Source organism: Argopecten irradians, unplaced genomic scaffold, assembly GCF_041381155.1.
Source record: "Argopecten irradians isolate NY unplaced genomic scaffold, Ai_NY scaffold_0610, whole genome shotgun sequence".
NCBI classification, from domain to species: Eukaryota; Metazoa; Mollusca; class Bivalvia; order Pectinida; family Pectinidae; genus Argopecten; species Argopecten irradians.
Genome location: NW_027188077.1, coordinates 18,456 through 38,658, shown reverse-complemented (window position 1 = coordinate 38,658; position 20,203 = coordinate 18,456). Strand labels below are relative to the sequence as shown.

At 36.7% G+C, this 20,203-nt stretch overlaps 2 protein-coding genes across 2 annotated transcripts; both read left to right on the top strand.

Annotated features, from left to right (window-relative positions):
* Positions 1–11,078: 11,078 nt before the first annotated feature.
* On the top strand, positions 11,079–19,340 carry LOC138313193 (uncharacterized). Its single transcript, XM_069253760.1, has 11 exons — positions 11,079–11,686; positions 12,851–13,003; positions 13,230–13,366; positions 13,699–14,038; positions 14,468–14,694; positions 15,546–15,697; positions 15,970–16,065; positions 16,600–16,976; positions 18,047–18,168; positions 18,331–18,508; positions 18,904–19,340. The coding sequence occupies exons 1-8, from the start codon at positions 11,641–11,643 to the stop codon at positions 16,856–16,858; spliced, it is 1,410 nt and encodes a 469-aa protein (XP_069109861.1). The 5' UTR covers positions 11,079–11,640; the 3' UTR covers positions 16,859–16,976; positions 18,047–18,168; positions 18,331–18,508; positions 18,904–19,340.
* LOC138313191 (G2/M phase-specific E3 ubiquitin-protein ligase-like) lies at positions 16,886–19,124 on the top strand. The gene is made up of 4 exons (XM_069253759.1): positions 16,886–16,976; positions 18,047–18,168; positions 18,331–18,508; positions 18,904–19,124. Exons 1-4 carry the CDS (start codon positions 16,886–16,888, stop codon positions 19,122–19,124), a joined length of 612 nt encoding a protein of 203 aa, XP_069109860.1.
* Positions 19,341–20,203: the final 863 nt, after the last annotated feature.

The following is a 20,203-nucleotide window of genomic DNA, read 5'->3' as shown; positions in this document are numbered from 1 at the left end:
ATTAGCATTCGGGACGAAATGCTTTACGTGGAGAAGGGGGTAATGTTACGAGCTGGACATATACCGGCTAAGGTATTGATCAATTTATGAAGAAGATAGAAGATAGAAGAGAGTAAAGCAGACGACACAAGACCCACTGGACCTGACATAGCAGATTTACGCCATAGATGGAAAACACGATCAAATCCACTCGCTGATCCAATTTACACAAAATAACGGTATAATTCACGGTTCTAATCATGATAGATAAGAGTATTAACCTCATCTATGTAGTCTCCTTTAGTTGACAACACTGTGTTATATAAATTAGTAATATACACCACTGATTATATTACGCTTAGAACTGAATAAATTTAGGTACTGTTGTTGAACACCACACATGTTGCACAGCCTTTACGACATACGGCTATACACCAAAAGCATTACATTTGTCAAGACCTGCGCTGATTGTGTTAATATGCCGAAGTCGGGTAAGAAAGCGCGGCACCGATTCACTCTCAGAAGAGATGTCTATGCACGCTGCTCCTGTTCCGAATTACTATAATAAACCCTGAAAATCTCAACCATGTAGTAATTCATTAATACATAAACAGCCAGGAGGCACACTGACCCTCAAACCCGATTGCCATTATGGAAAACTTTGGTAAGCTTTATAAGCAGAAAGTAATATTTATTTCTCTGCACAACCCGATGTAAATCTCAGATGACCAAAATTGTTGGTAATAGAGCAATATTGACATATTGTCTGAACATGACCACGGTGTTGTGTAATTAAATACAAGATCGCATCTGCCGGAGAGTTTTTTGGGATTGGAATTTCATTTGAGCACCTACTGGACAGGGAAAATATCATACTGTGTCGTAAATCGTCTTGACAGATGGTGCTCATTGAGCTACCCACTAGGAGACTACTTCACAGGAGTTTTTCGAAAAGCCCACATGTGCCAGAACAGCAGTCCCGTATTCTGGCATAGGGACAAGCATCTGAAGATAAGGAGACTGCGCGCGGCTCATAGACAAAAAGAGCCTTTAGTCAAGATTTTGTGATCTGATAATTGCCCGGTAGATACGGCGAGAAGCAATTTCACGTCTGCACACCAAAATCAGAACAGAGACACATTTAGAATTGTTGAGCGGCCTTCGAGCACTTAATCCTTCAGATGTTTTATGTGTGGCACAAAGAACAGTTTTCATATCATATGTTAATCCAAGAACATTTAGTTTTATTTATTTTTCACTTCATAGCCCTGATTCCGGAGTTCTCGTAGTTCAACTACTGGAATTTTAATTACATTGAGTGTTGAGGTCTGGCGATACGTTGTGTGGTATTTCGTTTTATGACAGGAAATGCATGTCAGACGAGTTTTTGATCCATGAAAACCATCATCAAATTCTCACATTTTTCGTCAGCCCAATAAATGTAAATTTGCACTAAACATTGTTGGTATGTTGAAACGCCCTTCTTATAGTGTGGCAATATTTCCTTGATCAGTATGCAGATCAATGAATTCATCCACAAATTAGAGAACCCTTCCGTAGATTGGCTCAAAGACATTTGGTTAAGCTAGTTAATTTTTAAGCCAAAAAGTGTGACAGATAGGAGTACACCTGTGAGGGGACAACCCATTCTCCTGAATATTTGTGGTTTCTTGAATAAAGTGAACACGTTCGAACTGTTGAAAATCCGGTCAGATATGAAAATTTTGATATCTAAACTTTGGCGAAATTACCACGTATACCGATATCATGGAGATCATTCATAGATTACCATCATTGCCATTTTAGTGTCCGTATGCCTTTTTCCAGGTCTAAAACATGACGGACCACAAGACTGTTGTTATCTATGGCAAAAGTGCCTTCTCGTAATAAATGGTTTCTAGTCTGACAACTAAATGGGTCTACCCGCTCGTCCTTCTCCCTGCGGTTTTTTTCTAAAGAGCCGCTTTGCAAAGTGCACTACTAAAAATATTTGTATTGATTCCAGGAACCAAAACTTATCACAGTAATTACCACCTCATAACGTCTTCAAAGAGTTTTATCTGACAAATGCATGGCTTGGTCAGTGAGATTAGGACGATAGTATATTCGGACAATCCATAGCCATCCTCCTATCTCTTTACCCGGGCTACTCGGAAGGTGTACTAAATTGTATATATTCCTTCCAAGAACTCGGGACATTTCTGCCAGAAGAATAGATTTTCTGCGCTAAAAAACCTAGTTACAAAGACAATTTTAGTGAAGACCGCCTGGAAATTTGTTTCTAAAAAGCATATGGAATTACTCGTCTAGGTCCCAGCTGCCGAGCTTCCTTTGGATTTCTCGTAGGAACTCGAGCATTTTTGGTAGCTCGAAAAGGCATATTCGAAACATATTCAGAATGTGGAGGAAGTTTAAAATTATAGACGTCCACTTATCCTTCTCTTTTTTAAATTTTTGGAATTTTTTGTGAATGCTATTTTTGACCGCAGAATGTTCAAGAAAAATTTTTGGTGAATGCTTCGGCTATTTTCGGATTTTGTAGAAAAGATTTTATTTTTGTTGAGGTGGGAGGATCGCGTTGTTTTTCTTTTCCAACTAATTTGCCAATCATTTCCCAAACGTTCTTCGAAGATGTATTGAGTATAATTTTTGAAACGTACTCTTTCAAAGTACTTTTCTTGTCGGACTTAATAGACCTTCGAGCTTTAGCTCTCCTTATTTTAAAATTGTTTATAGTTTGAGACGGTTGGCGAAGCACAAGTACCGCCTCAGAGCGGAATTTCTACCTGATCTATTGATAAATGAATCATTTGAGAGAAGGAACTTTGTAGGTTTTGGCACGGATTTTGGTATGGTTTTTGTAGCGATATAAGTGAGCGCTTCTGTGAAACTTTTAATGGGGTCATCGAGGTTCAAAAAAATATCCTCGATGAGCTCCTCGGCGCATAAGGTTTTAAAACTGAGCCCAATCCGCCTTATGTAAATTCCAACGAGGAATCGGCTCCTCAGTTTTGGTGACTTTATGTTTTTTATAACAAAATTGGAAAGGGATCGCTTCCACAAAGATCACCGTTGACCCTCCAATCATAATTCCAGAAGAATTGATGGATGGCATAACGATAGATCAATGTGGGTAAATCGAGCCAGAGGTAGGGTGTAAATATGTTGGGGCATTGTATTATAAAGGCATAAGCTGTTTTTATCAATAAACTCTTCGATACGTCTACCTCTATCATCAGTACCTGGGGAGCCCCAGAGGCCATTATGACCGTTAAAGTCATCCAATGATAATATATGATGACACTGGTAGTTGCGATACGAGGTTACTTAGTTCATCACAACTAACTGGATTATTTGAGGTAAATATATAGAACAGATTGTTATTTTTCTGTGAAGAGTTGCGCTTACGGCAACAGCTTGTAGGGTGGTATTTAGCTGGATGTGTCTGTGGGGAACGTTTTTATGCCCCGCCACCGCCACACCACCTGATGCCCCTGGTGTTGTTGTTAGATTTGTTGTATTTCCGGAAAATTTTATTTTTTGCTTACACTCACTTCAATAGACGTGGGTTTTATAGCAAGTGGACTTAAAGGGCACTGACGAAAGTTTAGTGTTTTGCTTTTCTTATGATTCCACAATTTTGCTACTATCAAAAGTTCGGCTGACATTGACCAAGGGAGGTAATCCAATGTTCAATTTTTGTTTTTAGGTATCGCGATACAAATAAATTGTACACGATGCATTGATGCACCACCAAGGGATGCAATACATTGATGCATCCATGTGAATCGTTAAACATCTACTATAGGTCATCCTTACCCTTGATTGTCCAGTAAAAAATACGAAAAATAGCGACCCAACCTCCAAATAAACAGAATTTGTTTCTGCTTTTTGGGTTGGAGGATCTTAGTATTTTGCCGTGAAAAAAGTCGCCAAAAATCATATGTTTGGAAAGGCGTTTTTTTTCCAACACCCGAGAAATAAGAAAATATTAAGATATCACACTTTTGACCACTTTTAAAGTACAATATCTGCTATTTCTGCAATTCTTGAAATATGAAATCGGGTATATAGTTAGACAAACTTTAGGTTAGTACAAGTAAGTTGAAATGATACAATAATTTCTATCAATCCAAGAAATAAAGAAGGATGAAAACGGCTCAAAACCTTTTGAATTTAGCTAGCATTACCGTTTTTGTTATTTTTAGATGCAAACATGTATAAAATCTTACCCTGAACAATATCAGTTTAGGTTTTATGTCTTAAAGAATTACTTTTTCTTTGACATTAATGCATGATCGATAATACATAAGCTAGAAAAAAAAACTAAATATTAACCTGTCAAATTGACTGATCGTGCCAATTTGAAGTGTTTTTATACTTATATTTGTGACAAAACACCCATTTTGGTAGTGAATATTTCGGAAAATAAAAAAGCAAATGCTTCCAAATATGTTTATCCTTTTTTGTTTATTTTGTACGTATCATTTTGATTATTTGTTGTAAAAACGGTATAAATATGCACATATTATTTAATAGTAAAAACTTCCTATGACGTTAATTTGGCTTAATACCAAAATGTCTAAGTCCATAAATCTGCAATACAAAAATCTTAAATATGCTTTATTCGTTTGTCATAAAATTTCATCAGTAAAAAATCAGAACTGTGTTGAATTTCAGCTATAAAATTGACATTGAACTTTTATTTTATTCCTTTATCTCATTGAAAATTATGTAATTGCCATCCAGTTCCATTATGGAAAAAATAAAAACTGACCTATTCAAATATTTGATCAAAAAGACACTTAAATCTCACTTTATAAAGAACGCTCCATTATGGTGGTAATATCTGCCAAAGGAATTTGCAATCTGATTAGCCACAAAATAGATATTCACATTTTTGATATTTCAACTTAAGGACTTAGTCCTTAGAGAAATTTAAGTCAAATTGGCACTAAATGAGGATTTGGTCAATCTTATATGGAATATCTTGATAAAGTTTGTCTCTTTTAGGTGAGTATAGCCCACATAGAATCTGAATTGATAACTATCTAAACACTTGAGACGGTGCCTACTGAATAATTCTTGAATAAAAGACATATTCAATTTGGACTTCAAATATCCTTGGAAAAGGCCAAAAGATCAACTTTGAGCAACCATGTTATCTCCGGTAGTGAAAATAAAATGTTTTACTTTTAAAGCCTTCAATCAACAAGTTTTATTTAAAAAGATTCCACCAAAATGAGTATCAATGGTATTGTTGATGATAACAATTTTTTATCTTAACAATCCAACAAAAGCATATTTGGCTGCTGCAAGGACATAAATATGCAATTTTCATGTTGTCATAATTTTCCCCTGTGTTGATTTCAACTTATGTTTTTGGTAATCTGTGCTGTCCTTATAACGTTCTTACCATACAGTAATTTCCTAGAATCTCACGATAACCATGTTAGTTTGTATGTTTTGTTTGAGTTTTACGGCCCATCGACAACTAAGGTCATTTAGGGCCAAACTACAAGTCATGCATTAATATCAGGATAAAAGATCAGGGTAAGAAAAGGCAAGTAAGGACTAAAACACATATTGTAAACGTTTATTTGATGAAAAAAAGGTTTGCATGGGATAAAATAGTTTTGGCTAAAACACATGAGAAAACTCATGCACAATGTTGATGAAACCATGAAATGTTGAGTTGATACGATGATATGATGAGAAAACGTTCATATTTTTGTTTAAATACCTATCTCTTTGAGATAATTGAAAATACGATTATGTCTCACGGCATGAAACAAAGTGTACATGTCGGAGACATCATAGTACTTATCTCGTATGTGTTTAAAAATCAATACAATGCAATTAAACATGCTCCACTGTGAGAGGAGAATCACATGCATGTCATGTAGGAGGATCCTCCCCTCTCAATAGATAGGAGTGTGTAAAATATGTGTGTCCAATTCGGAGCCGAGAGAGAACAACTTCCTCTTTGCGGTCTCTCCGACTGGACAGGTTAGGATTAAGTGTAGGTTGTATTTTAAACAGTTTATTGTTTGTTTCGGTAGACCACCTTTGTTGTCAATGGTGTTTAATGGCTGACTGAATGTAAGGTTTGATGTCGGTGTATGGTAGTTTCAAATGTGTTTGTGCTAGGCGAAGAGCAGTCTTAGCTGCTTTATCGGCCTTTACATTTCCCTTTATACCCACATGGCTGGGAATCCAGAGATAAGTAATTTGAGTTTTAGAAGACAATCGAAATGTTCGGATCAAAAGATTTTGGATTAATGTGTTTCTAGGGTTTCTTGATTTCAAAGCCTGAAGAACCGAGAGAGTCGGAACAGATAATTGCCTTTTCAATGCGGTGTTCTTCGATATGGTCAAGCGCCAGACCGATAGCACATGCTTCCTCAGGGAAATGGAGGCAACATCCGGGAGTCGGATAGAGTAGCAGTGATTAGATGTACAGCATGCTGCGGCAACATTATCACCATCTTTTGATCCGTCAGTGTAGATCTAACATGGTCAGGGAAAGCCCTAATGCACTCCCGAAAGGAGGATTTGTGTTCTTCGGGTAATGCACTGGATTTTGCCCTCTCATGGTGAGATAAATTGATATCAGGTGTTTGAATGAGCCATGATGGTACATCCGATACGGTGTTCTCGTCAATGGTGTCGAAATTTATATTTAGTTCCAGCAACAATTTTGAAATTCTGATGCCAAATGTTGGTATGAGCTTTTGATTTTGTGTAAATATTTCTTGATGTTTTGGATTGAATACAAGGTTAAATGCGGGATTGTTGGGGTAGAATTTCAGTTGAGCAGCATACTGTAAGGATAATTTCTTTCGTCGATCGTCTAGAGATGGCTCATTAGCTTCCACATGGAGACTCTTCACATGTGTTGTTCGAAAAACTCCAAGTGCGAGACGCAGTCCCTGATTCTGTATAGGGTCAAGCATCTGTAGATAGGAGCTGCGAGCCGATCTTAGACAATAGAGCCGTAGTCAAGTTTTGATCTAATAAGTGCCCGATAGATACGTAGATTTTTTGTTTGTTTGATTAATTTACGTCCTATTAACAGCTATGGTCATGTAAGGACGGCCTCCCATGTATGCGATGTGTTGCGTGTATGTTGTGCGAGGTGCGTGTTTTGGGAGACTGCGGTAAATTCATGTTATGTCTTCTTGTATAGTGGAACTATTGCCCTTTTTATAGTGCTATATCACTGACGCATGCGGCCGAAGACACCAAGCAACACACCCCACCCGGTCACATTATACTGACAACGGGCGAACCAGTCGTCCCACTCCCCGTTTGCTGAGCGCTCAGCAGGAGCAAAACTACCACTTTTATAGACTTTAATGTGTCTCGGCCAGGGGACAGAACCCAGAGCCTTCCTCACAGGGGCGAACGCTCAACGCAAGGCCAAAAGTGAGGCGGTGCCAAGGAAGGCATTAGGAAAGATAAAGTCAGTTAGAAAGAAAAGAAAATATCCTAAATTTAGTCGCCTTTTACGATCATGCAATAGGGGCAGCAGGTACAATTCTAACGCCCTACCTGCAATTGTACATATATACATGTACAAATGTATTGTGTTTGTTTTGTTTGATTACTAAACGTCCTATTAACAGCTATGGACATGTAAGGACGGCCTTCCATGTATGCTGTGTGTTGCAAGTATGTTGTGAGAGGTGCGTGTTTTGGGAGACTGCAGTATATTCATGTAGTGTCTTCTTGTATTGTGGAACTGTTGCCCATTTTATAGTGCTATATCACTGAAGCATGTTGCCGAAGACACCAAGCAACACACCCCACCCGGTCACATTATACTGAAAACGGGCGAACCAGTCTATGCATGATTGTATTTCTATAGTGATTAGCTACTGTTGTACTGAAAGTAAGTCAGAAGGTGATATCTTTTCCGCTACAACAGTAGCTATATATTGATCACATCAATATGCTAATTCATTGTCATGTATGTTACCAGAGATTTAAATATAATTGGGATAAGTAACTAAGGCTGTTCTTGCGATATCAAGTACCCATTTATTGTTATCGTAAACGGATGAACGGTTACCGCGAGACCAAGCCTACGTCTGCGCACTAATAGCTGCAGGCGAGTTATCATTGTATTAGCCCATGAAGCTGTGTACAGCATATTTGTCTACAAACCAATAAACACCGAAAAGTATCTCATAACTTGTTTACTGTTACATTAGAGACGCTCATCTCATGTATGTATATATATTTCTGTGTTGTTTTTTTATGAAAAATTGTAAAATTAAAACGTATGCATTGAAAATTCTGTAAGTAATGATCAAAATTTTGGTAAATTTTGATGATTAATGAAATATTATAAAAGCTTTTTTTGATTCGTTAGAATGAAAAATATGGCACATATAAATTTAACGAGTTAAAAACCTGGAAATTCAATTCAGCTTTAGTAAAAAAAATTGCTTGGTAAAGTAAGATATTTAAATAAATTATAGTCAAATCTCTGGTAAAGCAGAATAATCTACATTTCACTTAAAATTGACTTTTATTTCAATATGGTTCTATGTATTATAAATAAAGCTGTTTGGGAAAATTAAGATTAGAAAAATATTATCTATTTTACAAACTTAATGTATAGCCTTCGAGACTCGGACACAGATAAATGGATCTCCGTTGAGTTAAGTGAGGCGATGACCTGGGGCGGTGGCCAGGTGTTCTGGCCGATGGTTCACCTGATGACAGTATGACACCTGTTCATAGCAGTTGCAAATCACTCCGTTAATTAGATATCAAATTATGCTATCTATCACAGCTCGATCGGCACTGTATCTCTTCGTCGTTAAGTGAGGCTATGAGGTACCTTCTTATCCCTACTATTTAAATCTCTGATGTTACACTTTTTTTTGTTTTGTTTAATTAATTAACGTCCTATTAACAGCTATGGTCATGTAAGGACGGCCTCCCATGTATGCGGTGTGTTGCGTGTATGTTGTGCGAGGTGCGTGTTTTGGGAGACTGCGGTATGTTCATGTTGTGTCTTCTTGTATAGTGGAACTGTTGCCCTTTTTATAGTGCTATATCACTGAAGCATGCCGCCCGAAGACACCAAACAACACACCCCACCCGGTCACATTATACTGACAACGGGCGAACCAGTTGTCCCGGTGACACCCTTATATCCCTACGGCCCAATAGTCCGAAGGCCCGTTAGCCCGAAGGCCCAATAGTCCGAAGACCCGTTAGTCCGAAGGCCCAATAGTCCTGAAGACCCGTTAGTCGGAAAATTAGTAAATATTGCAAGTCAGAGAGTTGTTATTATTAACGTATTTTGACGAAAACATTTTTCGGCACTGATGATCTGACAATTTCTATGGACAGCAAGTTGTCATTTCTTCATGAGCTATGCCAGGTCAAAATTACATCAAAATAAGAAAAACAGATAAAAAAAAAATAAAATAACATCTTACATTTTATAGGATATCTCACAAGCATACATTCTATGGATTATCTTACAAACATGCAAGCTTTAAAATGTCCGATTGTTAGCCTTTTGTACACTAAACATATACGACACAGCCACTTACAAGTACAGAAGCTGCTTTATCAACTGAAATAGTGTAAATTTGCTATATGATGTGTAATTACCGGTCAGTGATTGTGTCATCAAATGCATAACTTAATATATATATAGATAGCAAAACAGATCAAATTATGTAGTTTATTCAGAATATATTACATGTACAATGTAAGGGTGTGTATTGTAAACATGACCATGCATATTTATCCATAAGCTGTGAAAATTTTTACTTCAATCACATAATAACATTTGAAAGTTTGAGATAAATTTAATGCATAAAATTCTGCATTAAAAATTGATAACCCTGTCTTTTGCTTTCAATATTAGTCATTGGGAATGAAGAAGTTACATTAGTCACTCAAAATATGGCCTTAAAAAAGTTTTTTTCCAATATAGCGTTTTTTTAAAGTACATTTCATAAAGATCTGCGAGTTTCTCTACCATTGATGCAATGGAGTTGTCATCACGTGCAATCCTGATGAATTTAATGTCATTAATGTTTGACTTCTCTGCCAAACAAACTATTAGTGTATATAATTTGGCACCTGTACACAAAAGCTGACCTTGAATTTGGTAATGGTAGTTGTTGTTCCTTTTGAATAACAAGCGCTCCCGAGTCATCCTGTTGAAGAAAAGGAACAGTTGTAGGATAAATTTTCAATCTGATTGAAATACAGATCCGTTCAATAGAGGATATGAGAAAATCCAATTAAGGGTCATGTTCGGATGACCTTTAAACCACGTGTAATTCAGATCAAATGCATTTTCTGCACGTTGCTCTGTCAATTGACAACGCCATTTCGCCCCAACATACAAATACGATTAACTTTATTGTGCTCTTCAGTCGAGATGACTACGTACCCTGAAAGAATTTTGACAGATATTCAAACTATTTCGTCCCCTGAAATTCACGGTCAAAATATTTTGCCAGCAGCAATTGGATTGGCCATTTACAAAGGTCACCCGGACATAACCCCTAATGGGATTTTATCAGATCCTCTTATCTAACGTAGTGATAATAAGGATCTATATTTTAATCAGATTGGAGCAATTTTCTCATTTCTTTTTTTCAAAAGGACAATTTACTTCAACTAGTTCGTTGACATTAAGACTCCGTCAGGTGATGCTGCAGGAAATGGATGTTGTTTACACACAACCAGACCGCTTTGTTTTACATCCATTTTAGAGTCCTCTATAAATTTATTTATTGCCACAGATTCATGTTTATTTCCATGGTTTGTAGCCTTAGTTTTTTAAATTGCTTACTAACAGTGAGGGATTTTTATCAGTCCTGTCAGTACATTTACATATCCTTTTTTTGTTTGTTTGTTTGATTAATTAACGTCCCTATTAACAGCTATGGTCATGAAAGGACGGCCTCCCATGTATGCGGTGTGTTGCGTGTATGTTTGTGCGAGGTGCGTGTTTCGGGAGACTGCAGTTACGATGGCCGATAGCATCTTTTACATCTTTCCGTCACAAAACAACTACGATTTACTACATTTTATGTTTATGTACATGTACATTTTTTAATAACTGTACATGTACATAAAACAACTACGATTTACTACGTTTATGTACATGTACATTTTTTAAAAACTGTACATGTACATAATACAACTACGATTTACTACATTTATGTACATGTACATTTTTTAAAAACTGTACATGTACATAATACAACTACAAGTGCCATTAACATTCTTTAGAATCCTTACCGGGTCAAATCGGTTTGATATTTAACACGTGTCTGATATGACGGTAAATAAATGAGGAGGCAGAAACAAGAGCCATCACACCATGTTACGGAATTACTCGGGAGAACAACTGGATATTTAAAACATGTAAGTATCGATTGTTTGTTTAAAACAAACAATTTTTTGTTTTCAGAATTTCTTTTTAACTAAACTTAATGAGATTATGCTATGATATGTGTGTAAAGATACTTAAAGCTCACATATACATAACATTATACATCTGTATGTTTAGAATTTGTGTTTGGAGACATGTCTTGCTAAAATAACATTACATTACCACTTAGGTCACACCACATTCATATAAGATGTGCAGAGGATAAAGATGCAACGGTGATTATGTTTCCTGTACCTGAGGATTGTAATCTAACTATAGAGGATTTGAGTAAGTTAAGTTTCAAAATAGATTGCACTTATATGGTTAACAATATACATAGAGGAGTGACTATATATGTAATATGAAATTTATCAAACAAGTTCAATAATTTGATATTCTACGAACCTTCAGGTGTTTTATAAATTTCATATTACAGAGTCACGAGTGTAAGATTCTATTTTCACATAACTTTTATTAATAGAAATATAGGTAAAACTGTTAATTTCTTATCCATATAAAACAGTAGAAATCCGTCTCTGATGTGATGCTTCCGTCTACATATGACGTCGCATGAATGTCTCAGTAGACGGAAACGTCACATCCGAGACGGATTTCTAGGATTATATATAGAGACGAAATATTTTTTTTACTTACAATTCTATTATTCAAAAACTATGTGAAGGATATAATGAAACACTCGAGACTATGTATTATGAAATTTATCTAAATGCTCGTGGCATATCAAACTATTGAACTCGTTTGATAAATTTTGTATCACTTAGCCACTCATGTTAGATCCTCTATATCCATTATGTCATTTATATCTATATCATCCCGTCAATTTTGATTTCATGTCATTACTATGGTGTTGTAGTATATTTAACACCAGTTAAGATCTTTTGATGTATAGTAAAAGTTTCGTGAAGCCAAAACTCAAGCTGTCACTGGCGTCTATTATCCTTACTTATACATTAATTTATGAATTCCCTGCCGGGACTATTAGCATTGTGTTTGCATCCCTCTGTCTGTTTGTTCAAATTTTGGTGTCCAGACAATAACTTGAGAACGCATTTATAACCTCTGGATAAAATTTGGGATAAACAAGTCATCCACACAGGTTACTGTAACTGCAGAAAGATTATTTTGGCAAATGTTGGTTTTACGATGATAAATGGAAAACGGAATAATTAAATTTTGCTGATTCAGAACATTTCATACAATTTGTAGTTAATGAGGGCACACAACTTTGGGTGGAATTTACCACATCATTTTCAAATTTCATTTACTTCTTTTCATATTAACCTCCGAAGAGAGAACATCTAAATGTTATGAAGAGAAAAAATATCCTCAAAATAACCTGCTGATTATGCTCGATACTCTTTCTCGTTTTTACAAGTGTTCAAGAGGCCAACGAAATAGAGCAAAGTTGAATATACTTGTCTTATGTTCTAGGAAGTGCTTTTCCAAACCTCACATCATTGAGATATGTTGACAAAGATGAGGAGCAACAACATCACATACTTTGTCGGAATGATATTTTTGTCGAACCAGCCGGGGGATGGAAGATGCATGGCCGAATATTTCTTGCTGTAAATCAGTATTCCGGTGAGTTTTTAACATTTTTACATTTAAAACATAAATATAATTGCCTAACATATGTAAATACACGGCTGCCTTGTTTGATTCATAGGTTGAGCGTGACCGAGAATTGGAGTCACTTTCTTTATCTTTCTTTCGCCTCCTTTCGAAGAAATAAATGTGGTTAATATAAGTTTAAGAAGTTGTTTTGTTGTAGATCCAACAGTAATCAGTTGTCAGATCCCCTTGATAGTTTCAGGTAGTAGTGGTACACGTTTCGGGCTGTTCGAATCATACAGAAATCAATTGGCAACAAGACAGAGAAATTCCAACACGTCACTAAGACGAAAAACCGCAGTCACGAAAAGAAATGAATGTACAACAACAATGGTATGACGTTTTCTTGAGTGTGGCTAAATACGTAAGGCTCTTTAGTAGAATGACTGATACATGGAATTTAAAGAAATTCAATAAAAGCATTTTAAATATATATATCAATCATCAAATCAGATCGAATATCAGCCGATAGGCTGATATTCGATTCCTTAAGATAAAATCATTTGCATATGTATGCTAATGTGTTTAATTTGATTCATCTACTATGATGCTCATATAAATAAAATAAATACCAATTATATAATATAAAAAAATATCATTTAGATGAATTCTGCATATATATGTGTTTTCGTATGTTCCTAGTTTTTCCTTAATTTCTTTTGTAGATGACAATAGGTCACGGCCAATTTAAGGCAGGGAGATTTACAAAAATTACAAGCAGTAATTTATCTGGGTGTGGAGGTATCGTGGTAGTTGGTCCTTGTGAGAAAAGTGGTAACACCAGTGAAGAATTAAAGAACCTGGCATTTATGAAGTTTCAACAACTGAACAGTTCTTTCCGTCGGAAATACAAGAATAGCAAACAGTTTATGCTATTATATCCAGATGGTTCGCCAGTAGGAAAATTACCTGATAACTCAGAGGAATTCTCCATAGAAGGTTATCGCAATTTACTGGATCCCACGAAGAGATTCGATAGATTGCGTTTATACATCTGCGAAACAGGTAATATTATTTTCATTTCAAGAAGAAAATTATCTTATCCGCCATGATAGGATAAACTTAAAACTATAAGCCAGTGGCTAACTTATATGCCGTGACTTCAGCTATGAAATTGAAAGTATTGCAAGGGAAATGAAAAAGTTCCCACTAGTGCTTTCTATGCCAAAAATTTTAACAGAGAACTACATCGTATCTTTTTAATGTAGCCATACCAAACGCATTTCCAACCTCGTTTGTTAGATTGACTACTGGGAATTAAAGTACCTATGTATATTGTTATGGGTTTTAATTCTTTGGTGAATAACCGTTATAATATGTATAATAAAATGTGTTGAAAGTATGAACGTGACTTTAAAATAGATATTTTGTGAATAATTACTAGGTGAATTTATGTTAAACATGTGTTTCTTTTTTGTAATCAAAATACCACAGGTAACTTCCATGCTAACCAAGCAATAGAGCTTTGGACTTCCAGTTCCTCTGATGAGGACCTACCAACACTTCAGACAACAACAAGTAGGGAACCAACGTTAGACTCGAATGTAGAACTAGAAGATGAGAATCAGAATGATGATACCATTCCATTGTCTGTGGAGGTAACCTTCCACTTTGCGGACATCGAGTTTGTAGAGACGTTTCCCAACAACGCAAGCGGTTTGGTAAGCTCCATGTATATTTATAATTAATGCCTAAGTTAACGTGCTAATACCATCCCGGCATAACAGCATTCCATATCAATTTATTGGAATATAGTGCTGAAACTGATACCATAATTATGATTAAGCTGAACATGTGATCCCCCCTCCCCGCCCTACTCCCTCCCCTTCCTTTTACGTCCCGTAACTATCGATAACGGAATCACCCATGACACTGGCTTTTCCCCTTCCCTGCTAATATTTCAAAGAATAGTGGACAGCTAGCTATAGGCTTCTCCCCCTCCTGCCCCACCACGTCGCCTGACAACAGTCATTCGTTGTGTGGCATGCCATAAAAGTTAGATAAGTTTAGAGTCATGGTATACAATTTCAATACCCAGTAGAACATCACATGCTCTTCCTCTTCATATTAACTAACCATCTAATGTATGACACTGTAAAAATAACACTGTAATGCTAATTACAATAGGTACACCTTCCCCTCCCTGCCATACGATTACTATCGACATCCCTAAAAAACCTTCATACACTAATTGTCCTTGGAATCAGTCAATACATAATTTTCGATTAACTTTAAGTCTTTATTTCGTTATCATGGTAATAGAAACTTTTGAAAGGGGTTCAAAAACTAATTTTAACTGTTATCAGTCGATTTTGAAACACTTTCATCACTTGGAATAATTGGTTCACATAAATACAAGAATTCATTACCAGACACTTTTTTAAGATATGCCATATGAAACATAGTTTGATAACTTTCATTCTTTTCACAATTTAACTGTTAGAACAAAACAAACTTTAAACTTGTTAATTTGTAAATGAAAGAATTGAAATATTGTATTGTATTTTAACAGACAATACTTGAATATGCAGCCGAGAAGATTGACATATCTTCCTTTTTTTTGGAAATTTCTCTGGGCTCGACTCATGTGAAAACAGATGACAGATTAATGGATATATCAACAAAGTCGGCGATCCACATTTCCGTGGCAAAAACCATCACCAGGTCTGTCAATGACGTGGTCATAAAAGTTAAATTCAGACAATGATTTGTTTATATTCTCCGGAAACAAAGTTCCGAATTGGTAAGCCGACACTATGACGAAAAATACGTGTATCATTTTTAATCAGGCACTGCAGTTACACATTTATGATGGGACAGTGCATAAGGTATTTAATTATGACTTCTACAAAATGTTTTCGTTAGGTATAAGTATATCACAACATTTCCAATGTCTTGTTTGCTTAATTTCTCACATTATTGACTTTTGATTTCAGTAAACCTTCTGAGGATCCAATCACAGATGCCATTTCTGCATCACATACTAATGGCACAGAAGTAGCGACTGCCTTGGTTCGGCAAGTTCTGTCGAGGTAAGTTTTATTGTTGTCTGTTCATCGTGAGCGTCCATGATTTTTGTAATGAATTATATACACTTAAAACAGTTTGCATCTAACTTTCTATTTGTAGTTCTTATTGAGTTCTCGACTCGCATAGAAAGAAACATATTTAACTCAACTATGTGGCATAGTTCATCTAGTCAGCTTTTATTATATTATAGTTATTATCATACATCTCCAATTTAATCTTGTGTCTTATCTCTTTTTGACCTGGAAAGAGGGAAGGGGGGGGGGCGTTTAGATTTTTAGAATGGAGAATACATTTCTTTGGAATCACCTCTCTTATCCGTAACCATATTATTGGAAAGGAAGCTTAAAATAACAATACTTAAATCTGGATTCGTGTATTTGGGCATTTTCATCAATGTTTAGCAATTAGGGCCACTTTGGGTTTTAGTGGGGACATGAAAAAATAGATAATTACGGATTAATATGTCATGGTCGTTTAAAGGATATGAGCGTTTGCTGGTCGTACATACATGTAACTCTCCGCTTGAATATTTACAGATTGGAAACTTCTGAACCAGTGGCGATAATGAGTGCATATACAAAGAAATTCCACCAAGGTCGACCTTTGGATGTGCAGAGTGAGAGCGAGGTTATCGTTGGGGAGACCTCGCCAATATTTGTGAACCGACATGGTTCGTTATTAAACGACGCGTTTGAGGAGGCTGAACATATCGAAAATATCCGCTTCCCCCTGGAAGTTAATTATTACGGAGAGCTGGCTCAAGACTATGGTGGGCCGAGAAAAGAGTTTTTGTAAGGTGTGATCAACCAAATTAAATAAACTATGCTCACAGAGGAAGATTGCCTCTTTCGACTGGTGATCAGCGAGGAGTTTCTTGCCCGATCCAGATATTTTTACGCTGGACTATTCATCGGTATGTAAGATTTAGTGTGCTGCACAATAAACATGCATTTTAATTTTGCTTTCATGGGCATACATCAGATAGCAAGTATGGTATTTTAAACTGTAAATATGATACGATCTATTTGAGCATTAAGGTCATCTGCCGAAGGTTTACAAATGTTAATGCTACGAGTGATAATCCGATGTCCGTCGTCCGTTTACGTTTCTAAATGGAGGAGTTATGGAATGTTAGATATATTAAACTCATTTCAAATTCTTTAAGCTGTATGAAGGAAAATATGTGGGAATATCAGGTGAACATTGTGTATAATTCTTAGTTAATACCCATTAGTGCATAGCAACTAGCGTATCTGTAGAACTATAAATTCCTACATAAAGGGAGAGGATGGATGTAAGGGAACAGTTACAATAGCTTGCAATGCTCTGTTCAGGGCTGGTATTGACTAATAGGTTTAAGGTCCGACCCTCTGTATCTCAATGTACCCTCCCTCCTGGTCAAGTAGAGGTTTTTAACCCCCTCCCTCTCTCTCCCTCTCTCTGTAGATACGGTAGACGCCATTCTGTATTTTAATGTCCCACTCCTTATTGTAATGCCTATTAGTTCCGAACACTTGTAACGTATAATATATGTTTAGTTTAGGTGAACGGATATGTCAAAATTTAGTTTTAGGTGGAAATTTGGAGGTTATGTAGAGTTGGAGTTAATTTTGACGTTGGAGGTTGGATAAGAATCTGAAGCTGTGAAGTTTATTTTGAGATACATACAGAGATGACATTGGATTAGACAGTTAGGACAACAAAGTCATATATTAAAGGGAACAGTGAAATTGATTTGTTAACTGATTTTGAGGTAAAGTTTGTGTTTAGTGTCATTGCGAGAACGCAATTATGCATATTATATGTTTACTAGATTGGGAGACATATAAATCAAGCGCCAAAATGATATCTTTCCATTTACTGTTATGTAGATATTTTGTACCGATGGTAATAATTGACATGCTTGCTTTATCACTTAGTTTCAAAGTCTTTATTTGAATTATGACCGTGAGGTTTGAAGAGAATTCTTTGAATTTGTTTAAGGTCTGAGTCCGATACAAGGTGGGCCGTATCCCGATTTTCTGGTTGCAGTGTTGACTAACTCGCCGCCTGGAGAAGAACTCAAACAGTTTCGAAAGGGCCTTTCCAGACCTGGCATTGAACAGGTGAACCTCAGTTTGACACCAAATTAATTGAATATTAAAAAAAGTATAAAAAAACCGAATTGTTTCACTACACATAGGATTATGTTTAATAAAAGACCATTCTTTAAAATATTATAAAAACGTTTACAGAAATACTAACAATCCATTTATTTTTGTTTGCAGTTAATGGATGCTAAAAGCACCATCAAATACCTGTTTACGCCATCGTCCTCTGCAACATTGAATGTGAACAAAATTCTACAGATTTTCCGATTCGGCTTGTCAGAGGAAGGTACAAATCGTCGAAGGGATGAAGAAGTGGCGTGTCGTGAATTTACACGATATCTTCGTGATGTTTATGGTAGGTACGAAAAAAACACAAAAAATAGAATCTATGACAGTAAACATTGCACTCAAATTACTGATAACCATAGAATGACAAAGCGTAGTATGTACTTTATTGATAGAGTTGTACAGCCTATTTGGTCTAATCAATAACTCAAAGTGTTGTTTCCACCTTAATTACGCTAGACATATCAACTGCTGGTATTTACATTAGAGAAAACATACAGTGTATTATTTATACAATTACAGTTGATCAAAGAAATTTAATTGTCTCGGTGACATACCATTATTCTGTAAGGTAGTAATAAGCCAAAGATGACAAGTTTTAACTTTTACGTAATCTGTTTCCGTGACTACGATATTTAGCTTGGATATATCCTGATATATTGTTTTAAATCAATTAATTTTCAGCGGGAAGGCGGCCAGGAGTCACTTTAGAACATATACTGAAATTTGCCACAGGGTCGTCCACGATTCCATTGCTGGGGTTTGCATTGCAGCCAAAGATTGACTTTGCTGATATTATGTTTCCTACTGCCAGTACATGCGTCAACCACATGACTGTACCCTTACGTATATCAAGTGACAACATGGATATAGGATTTATGAATGACTTCTTCGGACTAGAATAAAGCGAGATTTTGACTTCTTGGTAGTGTTAAGATACAAGATAACACGAGAAGATACCACCTTCGAATGAAGACTTGGTGACAATGACTGCGAAAACGTTTGCTGAAGTTTGAAAACTTTATAAACGAAACATGCTATGAAAACAAACAAGAGGCCCAGAGGGCCTGTATCGCTCACCTGGTTTGTAATGTCAAGTCATGTTCTGAATACAGGTTCATTGTTTCTTTTCTGAAGGAATTTGAATATTAACCTCTTAATTCCATATTGGGCCCCGCCCCTCCTGCCCCCGGGGGGTCAGAGCCAAAATTTATACAAGTTCTGTTCCCCTTCCCCAAGGATATTTGTGGCCAAATTTGGTTACAATCCATGCAGAACTCTAGGACAAGTAGCGATTTATAGGATTTACCTCTATTTCCCCTATTGGGCCCCACCCTCCTGCCCCTGGGGGGTCAGAGCCAAAATTTATACAAGTTCTTTCCCCTTCCCCCAAGGATGTTTGTGGCCAAATTTGGTTACAATCCATGCAGAACTCTAGGACAAGTAGCGATTTATAGGATTTACCTCTATTTCCCCTATTGGGCCCCGCCCCTCCTGCCCCCGGGGGGTCAGAGCTAAAATTTGTACAAGTTCTTTCCCCCTTCCCCCAAGGATGTTTGTGGCCAAATTTGGTTACAGTCCATGCAGAACTCTAGGACAAGTAGCGATTTATAGGATTTACCTCTATTTCCCCTATTGGGCCCCGCCCCCCTCCTGCCCCCAGGGGGTCAGAGCCAAAATTTATACAAGTTCATTCCCCCTTCCCCCAAGGATGTTTGTGGCCAAATTTGGTTACATTCCATGCAGAACTCTAGGACAAGTAGCGATTTATAGGATTTACCCCTGTTTCCCCTATTGGGCCCCGCCCCTCCTGCCCCCGGGGGGTCAGAGCCAAAATTTATACAAGTTCATTCCCCCTTCCCCCATGGATGTTTGTGGCCAAATTTGGTTACAATCCATGCAGAACTCTAGGACAAGTAGCGTTTTATAGGATATACCTCTATTTCCCCTATTGGGCCCCGCCCCTCCTGCCCCCAGGGGGTCA